The 15015-nt window shown below is 51.7% G+C and overlaps 2 protein-coding genes across 2 annotated transcripts; both read left to right on the top strand.

Moving 5' to 3' along the window:
* Nucleotides 1-1296: 1296 nt before the first annotated feature.
* NPPB (natriuretic peptide B) lies at nucleotides 1297-2958 on the top strand. The gene is made up of 3 exons (XM_019803270.2): nucleotides 1297-1561; nucleotides 1797-2052; nucleotides 2606-2958. The coding sequence occupies exons 1-3, from the start codon at nucleotides 1436-1438 to the stop codon at nucleotides 2620-2622; spliced, it is 399 nt and encodes a 132-aa protein (XP_019658829.1). The 5' UTR covers nucleotides 1297-1435; the 3' UTR covers nucleotides 2623-2958.
* Nucleotides 2959-11282: 8324 nt separating this feature from the next.
* NPPA (natriuretic peptide A) lies at nucleotides 11283-13111 on the top strand. The gene is made up of 3 exons (XM_002922756.4): nucleotides 11283-11610; nucleotides 11711-12037; nucleotides 12843-13111. The coding sequence occupies exons 1-3, from the start codon at nucleotides 11491-11493 to the stop codon at nucleotides 12852-12854; spliced, it is 459 nt and encodes a 152-aa protein (XP_002922802.1). The 5' UTR covers nucleotides 11283-11490; the 3' UTR covers nucleotides 12855-13111.
* The last annotated feature ends 1904 nt before the right edge of the window (nucleotides 13112-15015 follow it).

The raw sequence follows: 15015 nt of genomic DNA, 5'->3' as shown, positions 1-15015 counted from the left end.
TATTTTGTCACATTCAAACTCCCTATCTCAGATCAGACTGGTGCTAGAGAAAGAACTGAACGTTTCAAATGTCCACAGCTTAGAAGAAAAGGAATACAGAGTGTAGATAATAATGAGGCACCAAACAGGATTATTAAAGCCCAACTCTCTGTAATTCCAGGGAGATGCTATTTTCTTAAGGAAAGATTTGCTTTGAGGTCACACCTTCTGCCCCTTGCTGACTCTTCTCTATCACCCATATCTTATTATCTCATCCTGCTGCTTGTCAACACAAGGCATCTGGGAGGGGTGGTGACATCAGTTATGCATGCTTTAGGGGGGATTTAATCTGCAGTGTCTCTTTCCAGGGCCATTTTTCTTTGCAGCCTCATTTGTAATCGCAGACAGGAGGTCCAGACCATCTGCTGACGGGAATTAGGTCATGGATGGTCAGATGAAGAAGGCGTTGGGGAGGAGCACTCCTCAGACTTCTAGGGTCCCACCAAATAGATAGCCATCTTCCCGTCATCTTTGCTTTTTCTGTCCTATGTTGGTTTGGTGGGGGAGAGGAGGTGTTGGCACCTGGAGGAGATTTGATAGACGGCATTCCTGGGTGACTTCATCTCTGGGCCTTGCCTCTCAAAATTCCAGCCAAATCAAGCTCTACCGTTTAAGGGATGGAAGCAGGGTCAGCATTCCAGAAGTTCCTTGTCATGCCCAGGCTTTTAATCAGATGACATCGGAGAATGCGAATCCTAATACAGGCAGTTGTGAGAGGGTGGGGAGGGGTCTCAGACGTCCCTACTGCATGCCTGTCTTTCTGGCTGGATCTGAGTTGAGGAGAGCAAGACCTCTTGGCGCTGGGTTTGCTCAGAACGATCAGCACCACGGACAGCGGTCAGGGCTCTGGGAAGAGTGCGGAGAGCCAAGCTTGTGCGGAGTTAGAGGCAGGCGACGGGTGGGAAGACGCGCTGCGGTGGTGGGGTGTCGGCTGGGGCTGTTCTCGCTCTGAGTCACCCCATGCGCCCCGCACTTGCGTCGGGCCTCGGAGCGCTGGAGTTGCCTCTGCCCTCTCCAGGAATGGTTAGGGGTGGGGAGGAAAGGCCCTAGGAGTGTTGCAGGAAAGGAGGAAGCGGGAGGCGAAGGACCTGTTGATGTCCCCCGCGCGCTCCCGCCCCACCCGGGCCAGGCCCATTTCTATACAAGGCCTGCTCTCCCCAGCCTCCACCCCCGGCGAGTATGGTCGCAGGCGCGGAGGGGCGCATTCCCCCGCCCTGAGCTCAGCCGGCCGGAATGCGGGCCGATAAATCAGAGATAACCCCAGGAGCGGAATAAAAGGCCGACGTTGCCGAGGGATCCAGGAGAGCGCCCGCGTGCCACGAAGAGGTGAGACGTGGCCTGGGACGCAGCGCAGCAGCCGCGGCGATAATCTCTTTCCCCACTTCTCTCCAGCGACATGGACCCGCAGACAGCGCTGCCCCGGGCCCTCCTGCTCCTCCTGTTCTTGCATCTGTCGCCACTAGGAGGTCGCTCCCACCCGCTGGGTAGCCCCAACCCCGGCTTGGAACTGTCCGCAATGCAGGTGAGCGCTGCAGCCTGCGTTAAGGCGGCTATGGGTAGCAGCAGTTCACAGGGCCTTAGCTACTGTCCCAAGAGGTCTCAGTATCTCTTGGGAATTAGTGATAAGTGAATCAGAAAGTGACGAGATTGGGTGCCAGGACTCCATACCCAAGGCGGTTGGTTCACTTGGGTGCCATTGAGGGCAGTTCTGCCCAGGTGCGGGTTCCTGAGGCTCAGGCTATCCTTACCTGTTGCAGGAGCTACTGGACCATCTGAGGGACATAGTTTCAGAGCTGCAGGCAGAGCAGCTGTCCCTGGGATCCCTCCAGCAGGACCACAGCCCCAAAGAAGCATGGGAGACCAGGAAGAAACCCCCTGCAGGGGCCCTTGCGCCCAGTGACAATGCCCTCCAGGCCCTGAGAAGACGACACAGCCCCAAGATGATGCTCAGGTCAGGTTGCTTTGGCCGGAGTCTGGACCGGATCGGCTCCCTCAGTGGCCTGGGCTGCAATGGTAAGACCCCTCCCTGCCACACTTGGCTCACCCTCTCCCATTCCCGTGGGTTCCACCATTGGAACCACTTCTGGGTTTGTTGTCTCCAGGGACCACACTCTGAGAAAAGGACACTTGGACATTACTCTCTCTTGCTGACAGTCCTTAGGGCCAAGGAGTGCTTTTCTGGAAATATTAAATGTGGACATCATTGTCCATGAATCTCCACCCCACCTTCTACCCACCTCCTGCCTCTCTTACCAAAAGGGGCAGAATCGCCTTAGGATGGAATCCAGTCATTGTCTGGCAGCCTCTCCTTGGAGCAGAAAGAGTCCTAAACATTTTCCTCCTGGTTTCCCCTAACATATCTATAGCCAAAAAGGCAGAGGTTGGGATTCCCAGCTTACAGATGAGGAGACTAAGGTCCAGAGAGAGGGATTATTCCAAAACCTGAAACATCCAGACGGGCTGAGGATGGAGGGTGGTGGCAGGGATGGCCCCTGGGGCGGGGAAGCTCAGATCCTGCCTCAGTCTCCCACCTGATGCCATCATCACCCTTTCTCTCCTCCCACAGTGCTGAGAAGGTATTAAGAGGAAGTCCTGGCTGCAGACATCTGCATCTGATTCTTCAACAGCCCCTTAAGCCCTTTTGAAGCAATTCTTATTTATTTGTATTTATTTATTTATTTCGATCATTTAATATAAGATGATTCTTACCTCCAAGCACAGATTTTCCATGGTGAAATAAAGTCAACATTATAGCTTCTTTTGAAACTGATTTGTCCCGGTGCACTAAAAGTAATACATCATTTAAAAAACAAGAACCAGGGGCGCCTGGGTGGCACAGCGGTTAAGCGTTTGCCTTCGGCTCAGGGCGTGATCCCGGCGTTGTGGGATCGAGCCCCACATCAGGCTCCTCCGCTATGAGCCTGCTTCTTCCTCTCCCACTCCCCCTGCTTGTGTTCCCTCTCTCGCTGGCTGTCTCTATCTCTGTCAAATAAATAAATAAAATCTTAAAAAAAAAATAAAAATAAAAAACAAGAACCAAAAAATCCAAATCCTTGTTTTCTTGAAGGTTCCAAAAGTGTCTTAATGGTGGGGCAGGGACATGGCATTGGAGCTGGTCAAGCAGGAGTAGGGGCACCTTCCTTCTCTTGAAGGGTTTTTCATGCCCTGAAATGTCTATAAATACCTCAGGCACTCAAGACACTTTGCAGAAACTGCTTTTCATAGCTGGTAGTTGCTCCCTGGGAGTGGAAATGGGCCCTGATACATTCGTGCAACGAGGGTGTGTGTCAGTGTTTGCTTACTAGCTTTCCCTCTGCCTGGAATTCTGCCATTGGAGGCGTTCTCCCCGGTGATGGCTGTTTCCAGGAGGTCTGAAATTTCAGAGATTAGCGGCAGCGTGTGTGTGTGTGTGTGCGCGCGCGCGTGCACGTGTGTGAGATGAGGGGGTCTGGGGGGGAGAGAGAGAGAGAGGGAGGGAGGTAGAGACACTGGCTTGTATGCATCTCTAAATGGGGGAGAGCTCTTCATTCTGCCCCAAACCTCGGCTTCCAACCTTCAATTCCTGATGTCATCTTGGGAAGGCCTTTAAAACTCAGAGTTTAATAGCATTTTCATTTCTCAAGCCCAGAAGTTTGGAAGTGCCTGGCAAAAGGCCCAGCATTTTAGGGTGTCCCTCTTCCGGGGGCTCCACATCTTCACTTCCTCTCTGCCTCAGAGAGAGAAACCTCTCATGTTACTCCAGAAAAGGAGACAATCTCCCGAGTCCTGCTGTGTTGCCTTATTCAGCAGGGAGTCCTATGGGGGTCACTGCCCTGTACTCTATGGGCCCCCCCCTTCCCATGCCTCCTGCATCCAGGCATCCCGGGCCAAACTCCCCTGCTTTTAGGCTTCCAGGCCTCACCTTTTGCCCGGAATGCCTTTTATGATCCTAGCTCTGAAGAAGGAACAGGACTATTCTTATCCCCATTTGATGGATGAGAAAACCGAGACCCAAAGCCTCCTACCTGGCAGCACGTGGCCACGAATACTAGCCCTGAGATGTGAGTGGGTAATGAGTGGCTCTCAAGCCTGCGCTCTCTCCCTGCGCTCCTGGCCTTGAACTTCACTCTCCCAACCTTTCTGCTGTTCTCAGCCAACGTTTCTTTGAGGGAGGGGAACCACAACTAGTGTGGGTTTTGTGTTATTTCTCATTTCAACTCAGTGTGGGCTGGAGGTTGTGGATAGCCAATGACATCAGTTAAGTTTTTTTAAATGAGGGTTAGGAGTGAGTTCCTTTCTAATTAAACTGTGAGCCGTCTTTGCCTAGTGAGGACTCAATGTAGTGAACTTTGATAAGGGCCTCATTAGGCACCAGGTACAGTTCTGTTCACTCGTATAGTCCTTGCAACAAATCTATGAAGAACTCTTATCCCTCATTTTAACAGAAGGGGAAACTGAGGCATGGGGAGGTGATGTAACTTGCTCAAGATCATGCAGTTAGCAAGTGACAGAGCCAGGGTTCAAGCCCACACAGTCTGGCTCAGCACCCAGACCCCTAACCACTGCACTACCCAGCCACTCCTAAGTCAGTGAATCAGGCTTTCTGGTGGGAGGGAGAATTGCCCTCCTAATGGCATCACTCAGTTCAACATTTGGTGCCACTGCCTGTTGGCAACCTCTCCTCTCTGCTCAGGTGATGAAGGCAGACTTCTCCCAGAGCAGCCACTCCCCACATCCAGCCAGCACTCCAGAATTCTTCCTGGTGAGTCTGGCTTGTCTCTATGTAGGACTCAGGTGGTAGAGTCTATATGTAGGATACATCTGTTTCTTGGACCTTTTTCCCAAGCAAAAGCCTAGGAAAGAGGACCCCAGGGAGAACTGCAAGGGAGCCAACTGTGTCTGCTGGAGAATGGGCATGGGTAGCCTGGTGTACCCAACGGAGCCACATCTCATTGAGCTCCCCACGTGTTCTGTGTTTGCGGGAAGCATGGCACACATGCACTGTCTACAGATGCCCTTGAAACCCCGCCCTCCCTAAACTGTGACCCTGGCTCTTTCAAATGTGCCCCAGCATAGCTATAGCCATGGCCTTAACCTCCCTGACTTCCCCATTATCAACATCGTCCAACGAAGCTGCCAGACTATGTCTCTCCATAGATGTTCGTTGCTATAATCTTCCCAGAAGGATGGGTGAAAAAAAAGCTCAGGAGGCCTGACCCAAGGCCTCAGAGATGGAGAGAATTTCAGTAGAGGGTGGACGAGCTTTGCTGGGTGCCAAGTGTGGAGGTTACGGAAGCCAGGACAGCAGTGGGGCTGAATGCTTTCTTTCATGGCACCAACTCTGCACCTGTGATATTCTCAAGGAATTCTGAGCCCTTCTCCATCCCTCTTATGGCAGCTTTGACCCTTCTAAGAATCTGTGGCAAGAAAAAAGAATGTATTTCTCCTCCTGCAGAGCCAGATCTAAAAAAAATCACAAACTTGGCCACCCGTCTTTACTCATGTGGTAGCTCTCAGCCTCCATCTCGGCCTCGGGAGGACTTTTCATGCACTCCCGTAGCTTTAACAACGAGTCCTGTTTCACTAGGTGACCCATTTCTCCCATCGGGTCGGGAGCCAGCCCCGTGCATCTGCCTGGATGTTCTGGAATGTTTCTACAATCAAGCTCCACACCTGCCCTGGGACACTGGCTCCCATTCTCACATGGCTAGACTCCTGTCCTCTGCCTGCTTCTTTCCAGGGACACTGCGCTTTTCTGCCCAGTGACTTTCTCTGGCAGCCAAAGTCCACTGGGCTCCACTCGGGGCAGGCAGGAAGTGCTGGGAAATTGACATCAACCAGGAGCCGCACTCAACCAACATCTGGCAGTGGGTGGCACTTAAAGATTCCAGCACCCATGATTCACAGGGGGCACGAATCTTACACCTGCTTTCAGAGTTCTCTGAAGGGAAGGGGGATTGAGCTCTGCTTGGCCGTGGTGGTCACTGACTTCCTTCTTTCCCTGATCACTTCCTCATTCTCCTGCCGATGTTTCTTGGGATTGTGTCTAAAGTAAACTACTTACGCTGAGATCCTTCTCTCAGGTTCAAGAGAACCTAAACTAAGACACTCCCAAATGATTAAAGCTTCTCTTGAGGCTCCACCCTCAATGATTAGAACCCTTGGAATCTTCCTTGACTCCGTTCTCTGGCTGGACCACCCAGGCGGGCACGGTGTCCACTCCACCTTGTTCCTAGCCTCTCCTACACACAATCCTTTGCTTCCATTCCTGATTTATGCCCTCACCACTCATGCTGACGTCTGCTCACCAGCTTTCTAACCGGCCTCTCCACTCCAGGCTCCCTCATCTGCTTTTTCCTGCATCAGGGGAGAGACCTGAAACTTCATGTTTTGGCTGGAGGGTGACTCCTCCTCCCCGTGAAGACCCCAGGGAGGGCAAGGAATGGTGGTGGGCACTCAGGTATGTACCTTGGAGGGGTGGGTGGGTAGCAGAGGGACTGAAGGCAAACTCATTGATTCAATCATTCAGAAAATTTTTTTCTAAAGTCAGGGTGTGTCAGCTCTGGCTTGGTGCTGGTATAGCACAGCAGTGGAGTCCTGCAGCTGACAAGTGCACTGCCTCATACTTGGCTTGTGTCTCTGGCTTCCCAGAAAATGCAGCAATGTCTGCATCGCCTGCACTAGCAATGGCTGACGTGGTTCTCATAGTTGCCCTCTGACACCCCTCTCCATCTCCAGGTACTAGCAATCCCCATCCCCCAACAGGCAGGGTCAACTGGCAAGGAGAGATTGCCAAGGCAGTTGGTGAGAGGATGGAATCTCAGGTTTCCCCAAGTACTACCTGAAGGAGCTGGGTAATACAGCCCAGAAGGGAAGGGGAGTTCATGGCCTTGGGGCGGGGCTGGGGTGAGGGTGGGCTTGGCATTTGGACCAGTGAGAGACAGGAATTAGAAAGGAGCCCACAGACAATGTGTCTGTTATGGATTGAATTCTGTCTACCCAAAAAATATGTTGAAGTCCTAAACCCCGAGAGCCTCAGCATGTGACCTTATCGGGAAATAGGCTCATTGTAGGTGGAATGAGTTAAGATGAGGTCAGACTGGAGTAAGGTGGGCTCCTCATCCAGTATGACAGGTGTCCTTATACAGAGAGGAGAGAGAAACACGGAGAGGGAAGACAGGAATGTGACGACAGAGGCCGAGATTGAGGTGCCGCATCTACAAGGCAAGGAGGGCCAACGAGTGCTGGCAGGTGCCAGAAGCCGGAGGAGGCAGGGAAGTCTCCCCCCTTACAGGGCTCAGAGGGAGCGTGGCCTCAATGACACCTCGATTCCAGACTTCTGGAACTGTGAGATAATATCCTTCTGTTGCTTTAAGCCCCCCACTTTGTGGCTCTTTTTTAGAGCCACCCTAGGGATCAAACACAGTACCCTCACCCTACTCTTTCCTCACAGACTACTCCAAGCTCTCTGGGGGTGTCCAGCATGACCCACCAACCACTAAGGTGTTTTTGCAAAGCTGTGGCCAGCTCGGGAGCATATCACCTTCTGTTTGCTCTTCCTTTTCCCCTACCCTGTGGGGGGCAGCCTCTGAAGGGACCCCCAATACCCCTATCTCCTTGTATCCATGCCTTTGGGATGCCACTTCCAAGACAAGGTTACAAAGAGTTTACATTACCCCTCTCGACCAGAGGAAGTCAGTTGCATTTCTGCAGAGAGGCCCACGTGGTGAGGAACTGACACCTCCAGCCAACAGTCATCAAGTTGCTGAGGTCTGTCAGTAGACACAGGAGTGAACTTGAAAGCAGGTCCTCTAGCCAAGACTTGAGCTGCCCGAAGCCCCAGCCAACATTTAATAGTGGCGTCCAAGAGCCCTGAGCAAGGGGCACCCAGCTATGTAGAGCCAGATTCCTGACCCATGGAAACTATTCGGTAAAGGATGCGTGTTGTTCCAAGCTGCTAAGGTTTGGGGTCATTTGTTACACAGCCATAGTTAAATAATACATTGTCTCATTTCTCTTTTCCCCCTCGCTCTTGCTTCCCCAGAACTGAACCCCCCCATTAAGCTTTAGCAACTGAACTTTTGCCTGGGGCCTTGTTTCCTAGGAAACCTGCCGCCAACTTCCAGGGCCAGGGACCTCCATGTTGTACCAAAGAAACAGAACATTATTTTCAAAGTCAGAAACAGCCATCCCTAAATGTGCGTCGGGGTCTTACTGATTTCTCCCAACTGGGACTTCTGCGTTAGACCATTTGTGTCCGACAGAATCACACCACGGACACGATGGGTATCTCACATCAGTTTTGTGTTACGCTTGTGTTACATTGCTGGGACCTCGCGGCTCCCGAAGCCGCCCCCAGCATCCCCATGGAGGATCCTAAAACGGAAATTCTGAGATAGAAACAAGAGATGCCGCAGTTCTGGATTCTCCCACCCATCTGCAATGCTCATTCCAACATATGATTAAGACAACTTCTTTCCAGTGATCAGGAAATAAAGGCTTTTGACTTTTTGGCTAGTGGGAGAGGTGGGGGTGGGGGGTGGGTCTGGTTTTCTGTGCCTTTTCCTTTTCTTCTGTTTCACTCCTCCAGGCTGGCTTCTAAATACTGCATTAAAGATCGACTCCTCCACACGCCGTCCCCTCTCCCCCAGGTTGAGCAGGGACATGGAAAGGAAGGGAAAGTTCACACCAAGCCATTTTCTGTTTCAGGCACAAATCAAAGGCTTTGCTAGGATCAGGGTAATAAGTGTATTTGAGGCTCGTGTTCCTACTAAGCCTTGTCAGTGTGGGAGCTGCTGTTGGGTCGATGTGAAGTCCTCTGGGCAGCAAAACTCAATATTCTTTTTCTTGCCACTTCCCTTCTGCAAACAAACACAAAACAAAACAAAAGAAAAAAAACCCGAAACCCAAACCAAACCAAACAAAACCCTCTGACTCATAGAAGAAACTCAGCTGACACTAACACCCTACTCAGGTTTCAGTCTGGAAGAGAAACAGTGACATGAATAAAAGGAACTGGGGAAAGTCCAAAATTCTCTTTCTGGACCCTTGAACAGCATTTCTGCTTCTCCTGGGACCACCGACAGACTTCAGAAGTGGCTCAGGACAGAGGGGCAGCACAGACCCTCTGGGGCTGAGCCACGGCCGAGGCCACCTGCCACGATGCCCTCCGGAAGTTTCCGCCAGCATCAAAGGCCTGTCTGAAAGGGCATCTCCAGGAGGCAGGCCGCATGACGCATACGGCGAGGAGCATCGGGTCCCCCAGTGTGGCTGCTCACTGAATCCTCTTTGCTAATAATAACCCTGCCGACTGAGCGATTAAGTTGTGAGCACATTCCAGGGACTCATCAGGATACCAGGGGTTTTGCCCCCAGAGCTCCAATTCAGGGTTGCACCCACTTTGGATTTCAAGTTGAGTTCGGCGGGCCCAGATAAAGTTACTGGAGAGGACTCCTTTCTCCTCCTGTCTTAGAATAAAATCACCCCGGATGCCTCTTGTGACCTCTGACCACGTACCACCCCGACTTCCTGCCCTCCCGCTCTCCACCTGACCAGTCAGGGAGTGGGCACAGCAGGGGAGGGGTCTGGTGAGGGCAGAGCTGGGCATTCCCCACGCATTTCCTGAGTCCCGTGGGTACATCGAAACACGTCAGGTGTGTCAATAGGTCATGGGGCTTGGATGACCCCTTCCTTGAGGCAGTCCACACACACACACACACACACACACACACACACACACACACTTGCCAAGCACCAAAGCTACAGCCCCCAGGAAAGGGGAAGGTGAAGGAGCTGCTCAGAGGCCACCCGCAAGAGTAGGGGCAGGGGTGTGTTCGATCAGGAACTGCACGGAAAGGGCTGGTAAGGGACTGTCACGCTAAGTGGCAGCAGCAGCATCTGTGGGATGGTTAGGAATATGGACATCAGTGTCAGACCTGGGGTTCAAGTCCTGGCTCTGCTGCTTAGGAGCCCAGCGACCTCGGGCAAGCGATATAACCTCTGTCTCAGTTCTGCCCCTCTGTGAATGGGAGCGATACCACCCACCTCGTGGGGGTGGTGATGACAATTAGGTAATGCACACAGAGCTCTCGGTAGAGCATCTGGCACATTACAGCTGGTCAATAAAGGCAACCATGAGTACCATCCTGCAACTAGATAACATTTCACAACACGTTCACGCATCAGTCGCTCACCTGACAACCTGGAGAGGTGGGTAGAGCAGGTTTTTGCAAATGATGAGGTGTGTAACTTGGTTTGTTTGGGGCTGCAATGCAGGTCTCTTGATCCTTTAAATGCAGTGGTTGCCCCCTAGTACATGCTGTGTCAAATAGCTGGCTAATGTGGAGTGCGATGCTTAGTGAACGGGGGCCACGCGTTAAATGTGGACAGCGTTGCTGCCTGTTGTTTCTTCCTGGGGGCTAGGAAAATGGAAGCCTCAGTGGCTCATCACTCCCCTGGCCTCACAGAAGTTACATGGAAGGCGTTAAGGGAAACTGTGTGCCACAGTCTCTTCCCCCCAACTCCATCAGCCAACTCTCCAAGGGAGCTTTCCCGGGAGGGTTGGGGGCATTAGAAGCTTCAAATTCAGAGTCTGAATTTCTACAAACAACAAGGTGACAGAATGAAAATGTTGGCATCTTTAAGTACTCACCTCCCTCTACACCACAGAAGGGAAGGAGGAGGAGCTTGGCAGAGGGATGGTTGTGTTCCCAAAACTTTCCTTGGTGTTTATGTCTGGGAGCTGAGGTCTTGGGACATTCATCACATTTGGTTCCCGACTGACTTAATGCTCTAAAAAACAACTCTCTCTTCACCTGACTGCTGAGAGTGACTGCCAGGAGGGAGGGCAGCCTGGTTGGAGGGAGAGGTCTGCCCTCACGGGTGATGAGTCAGGTGCGAGGCCAGCTTGAGCATCTGGACTAATTTGTCCTGAGCCGCGGGCTGCCTGCCACTTCCTCCCCACCCGCCCTTATTTGGAGCCCCTGACAGCTGAGCTGAAAACCAACTGGGGGAGCTGGGCGCTGGCCAACCGTCACCCTCTGCCTCCCTGCATGGGTCCAGTTGCTGGGGAGAAAGAAGCCCCAGGCATCGCTGTAAGATAACCAAGGACTCTTTTTTGCTCTTCTCACACCTTTGAAGTGGAAACCTCTTGAGGCAAATCAACAAGAATGTGGCTCTTGCAGCTGAGGGTCCAGGGCTGTTGGGGCTGCTCAAGGTGGAGGGGCAGTGGCAGGCTCTGCTGGACTGATAGCTTTAAAAGGCCATCTTCTGCTGGTCCTCATTCAGCTGCTTTATCACTGCAAGTGACAGAATGGGGAGGGTTCCATCCCTCTTGCGCTCTTGGAGAGCCGGGGGGCTATAAAAAGAGGAGATGCAGGGCAGCTGGGAGACAGAAGCGGACAGAGGCTGAGAGAGGGAAACGAGAGGACAGAGAGGCAGCAAGCCCCAGGCCACTCCTTGAGCGACGCCAGCATGGACTCCCCCACCATCACCGCAAGCTTCCTCCTCTTCCTGGCATTTCAACTCCTGGGGCAAACGGGAGCTAACCCTGCATATGGCTCTGTGTCCAACGCAGACCTGATGGATTTCAAGGTAGGGCCAGGACAGGGGCCACAGTGTGGGACCAGGGGGCTTTGTGACACTGTGCCAGTGAGTGAGACCTCTCCCTTTCCCTGTGTGTTCCTTTTGTAAGAATTTGCTGGACCACTTGGAGGACAAAATGCCTTTAGAAGATGAGGTCGTGCCGCCACAAGTACTAAGTGAGCAGAATGAGGAAGCTGGGGTGGCTCTCAGCCCCCTCCCTGAGGTGCCTCCCTGGACGGGGGAGGTCAACCCAGCCCAGAGAGATGGGGGTGCCCTTGGGCGGGGCCCCTGGGATGCCTCCGATAGATCTGCCCTCCTGAAAAGCAAGCTGAGGGCACTGCTTGCTGCCCCTCGGAGCCTGCGGAGGTCCAGCTGCTTCGGAGGCAGGATGGACAGGATTGGAGCCCAGAGTGGACTGGGCTGCAACAGCTTCCGGGTAAGAGGAGCTGGGAATGGATACGGGATGGGGAGGAAGGAAGTTGTGGTTTCACTGAGACTCAAACCTTGTCAAAGAACACCACCAGGGCGTGCCTCCTACAGTAAAGAGACCAGAGTAGGAGTTTACTCTCTTTGAAATATTTGCCTTAACTTGGGCCAGTGACATCATCCTTAGCTACAGGCTGGCAAGGAAGTGCTAAGGAAAAAAAAAATCTCACTGCCACGAGCATTGGGAACTTAAAATGTTCATGGGGCCAAGTCCCCTTCATTCTGCTGATTGGGAATTCATGTTGCTCCCCAGAACTGTCAGATCCCAAAGGATTAAATGATAATGTCCAGGATTGGGGTGCCTGGGTGGCTCAGTCAGTGGAGTGTCTGACTCTTGGTTTCAGGTCAGGTCATGATCTCATAGGTCGTGGGATCGAGCCCCATGTTGAGTTCCACACTCAGTGGGGAGTCTGTTTGAGATTCTCTCCCTGTGTTCCTCCCCCCCACTCACCTGTGCATGGGCATACCTGCTCAATCTCGCTCAAGATAAATCAATCAATAAGCCTTAAAAAAGAAGGAAAGAAAGAAAGAAAGAAAAAAAAAAAAAGAAAGAAAGAAAGAAGGAAGGAAGGAAGGAAAGAAAATGACCAGGGTTGACTTGTGACTTCTAAGGAGCAAATTGTGCCCAGTTCATGAAACTCCTAGGGTTGTCAGGCTGGAGTGGGGGCTGGTGGGAGGTGAGCACAGTCCTGTGAAATTGACTTTTCCAATAGGGCCAGGTCACCAAGCCATATTTGTCTCTGTTCTCTTTGTAGTACCGAAGATAATGGCCAGGGAGGAAAAGGCGGGCCAGGCCCTGGGCAGATTTCAAGAGACCCTCATCCCTTGGGGTCTCTCACTCAACTTTGTCCCATCTCATTACTATCAAGTTGAGCCGTGACGAGCACCGTATTCAAGCTGCAGCCTCTTGTCAACGTTCCTCACATTTTATGCTGAATGTAGATAAAGTGGTTTAATTGTGGCTTCCCCACCTCTCCCATCCCATGCGTTAAATTTTAGGATAGACACTCACCTGTTTCTGAAAGCGGTTTGAAACTGAATAAACTTCAGCACCACGGACAGAAGCCAAAGGCTCGGTTGGTGTGATTTCTTTCTTTTCCCAGCCTTATAACCTGGTTTCCCTTTTCTCGGAGAGAAGGCTGTTTCTTTCTTCTTCCTTTTAAACATAATAAGATTTATTTTGGGCTGCAGTTTTGGGTTCACAGCCAAATTAAGCAGAAAGCACAGAGATTTCCCGTAGACTCCCTGCCTGCACAGATGCAGAGCCTCCCTCACCAGCTACGTGCCCCCCTCCCAGCGCTGCCCGTGTTACAGACGAAGAGCCTGCATTAACACATTGTTACCGCCCAGAGTCCACAGCTGATATTAGCGGCGGCCTTGGTGTTGCACATTCTGTGGGTTTGGACAAATTCTTTCTCCTTTTATTCCCTCCCCACCTCTCACCCCCAACTTTTTCTTGGTGGAGGGTGGGGTTCAAATTGCAGTTTACAATCTCTTCCCTCATTCTGGCCTCATCACAGATCCCGAAAACGCCCCAGGAGACGGAAAGGGCATTTATTTTTCAGCTTTGCTCCCATTCAAGGCACTTACTTCTTGAAAAGAAAACAAACATCTGGGCTTTTTTCCAGGTGGCAATCTAATGTAGCTTGTACTCCATAGACAATTTTGTACACCAAGTATTTTTTTTTTTTAGAGGCACATTTATAAAGTGAGGGCACTAACAAAATTTTCTCTGATACATTTTGAGAGAGTTAGCGGCTGCAGTTGAGTGAACTGCCCTTTGAAGTTGAAAGAAGAGCAGGCACAGTATTTGGGTTTAAAAGCTGAGCAAAGCGAAGAGGCGTTTGCTTTGTTGACAAACTGCATGTTTAGGTGCCCTTTGGGTACTTAGACATAATTAAAAAGTAGCCACCAGCTTTCTCTAATTCTGGTCCTATGTGTTTGGACTGGGGGGGGGGCGCTGGAGAAGATGCCATTTCTTTGTACCTGCTTCTGAAAAGCAGAGAATACCAGGCACCAAGTTTACCCACAACAGGGAGCCATGCTTGAATCTACATAGCCCCCTCTCCACGTCAGAATCTATGACATTCCTCCAACCCCCCTCCCCCTCTGGCCACATACACCTTCACTTCTCCGGCCTATACTTATCCTGTCCCTTCCTCTTGTAATGCCATTTATCCAGTGCTCCCGAGAACATTCTACACATTCAAGGCTCATGGAGAATGCTGCTTCGTCCCTGAAGCCTGGTACCACGTGCCTGGTACGAACTGAGCTCTGCACCGCCAGCATTTTGTGTTTAACTATTGTAATACAACACAATTTGCCTCGGTAGGTAGTCATGTCTCTGTCCCTGGATTGTAAACTCCCTGAAGGTCAATGCCTGTTCAGCACCACTGCAGCACGTGGCATAATCCGTGCTCTATAACGTCAGCCCAATTGTCTGGGTCTTTTACAGGAATTATGGAAAGGGGGAATGAGTAGTCATTCACTCTGCAAGGGCAGGGGGAGGCCAGAAGTGAGTTGATGGTTAGGGAGTGGAGTGGGGGAAAAACCTCTAATCTAACCACTTCCAACAAAAATCTTCATGTGCACTTTGAACACAGAAGGGTGGAAAACCAAGAAGCAGAGAAGGACTAATAAGGGCGGGAGCAGAGACGGGAAAAAGTGTCTGTCCAAACTTGGCTCCCGAGGTCTGGGGAGTGGGAGCTGCTAGGAGGGCAGTGTGGGGAACTGGGCAGACTCCCAAGGGGTCACTGTGACACGGTGGGTCTTCCCCAAACGAAACAGTGCTGAATTCACAGAAAGTGTCCCTGGAGCTCAATAAACCTGGGGACAGGTGGAGGGGACAGCACTGACGACAGAGTTTCTAGTGCTGGTGGAATGGCAACTTGAGGCAGATCAACCGGAGACCAAGAAAATCCTGTTTCT

Source organism: Ailuropoda melanoleuca, chromosome 11 (assembly GCF_002007445.2).
Source record: "Ailuropoda melanoleuca isolate Jingjing chromosome 11, ASM200744v2, whole genome shotgun sequence".
Lineage (NCBI taxonomy): Eukaryota > Metazoa > Chordata > Mammalia > Carnivora > Ursidae > Ailuropoda > Ailuropoda melanoleuca.
This window is presented reverse-complemented; position numbering and strand designations above follow the sequence as displayed.

Bases quoted from the DNA above. Each gene is read 5' to 3' on its own strand.
- NPPB (XM_019803270.2), top strand. From the start codon at position 1,436: ATGGACCCGCAGACAGCGCTGCCCCGGGCCCTCCTGCTCCTCCTGTTC. The intron at 1,562-1,796 runs GTGAGCGCTGCA...TACCTGTTGCAG, and splicing joins TGGAACTGTCCGCAATGCAG to GAGCTACTGGACCATCTGAG.
- NPPA (XM_002922756.4), top strand. From the start codon at position 11,491: ATGGACTCCCCCACCATCACCGCAAGCTTCCTCCTCTTCCTGGCATTT. The intron at 11,611-11,710 runs GTAGGGCCAGGA...TCCTTTTGTAAG, and splicing joins CAGACCTGATGGATTTCAAG to AATTTGCTGGACCACTTGGA.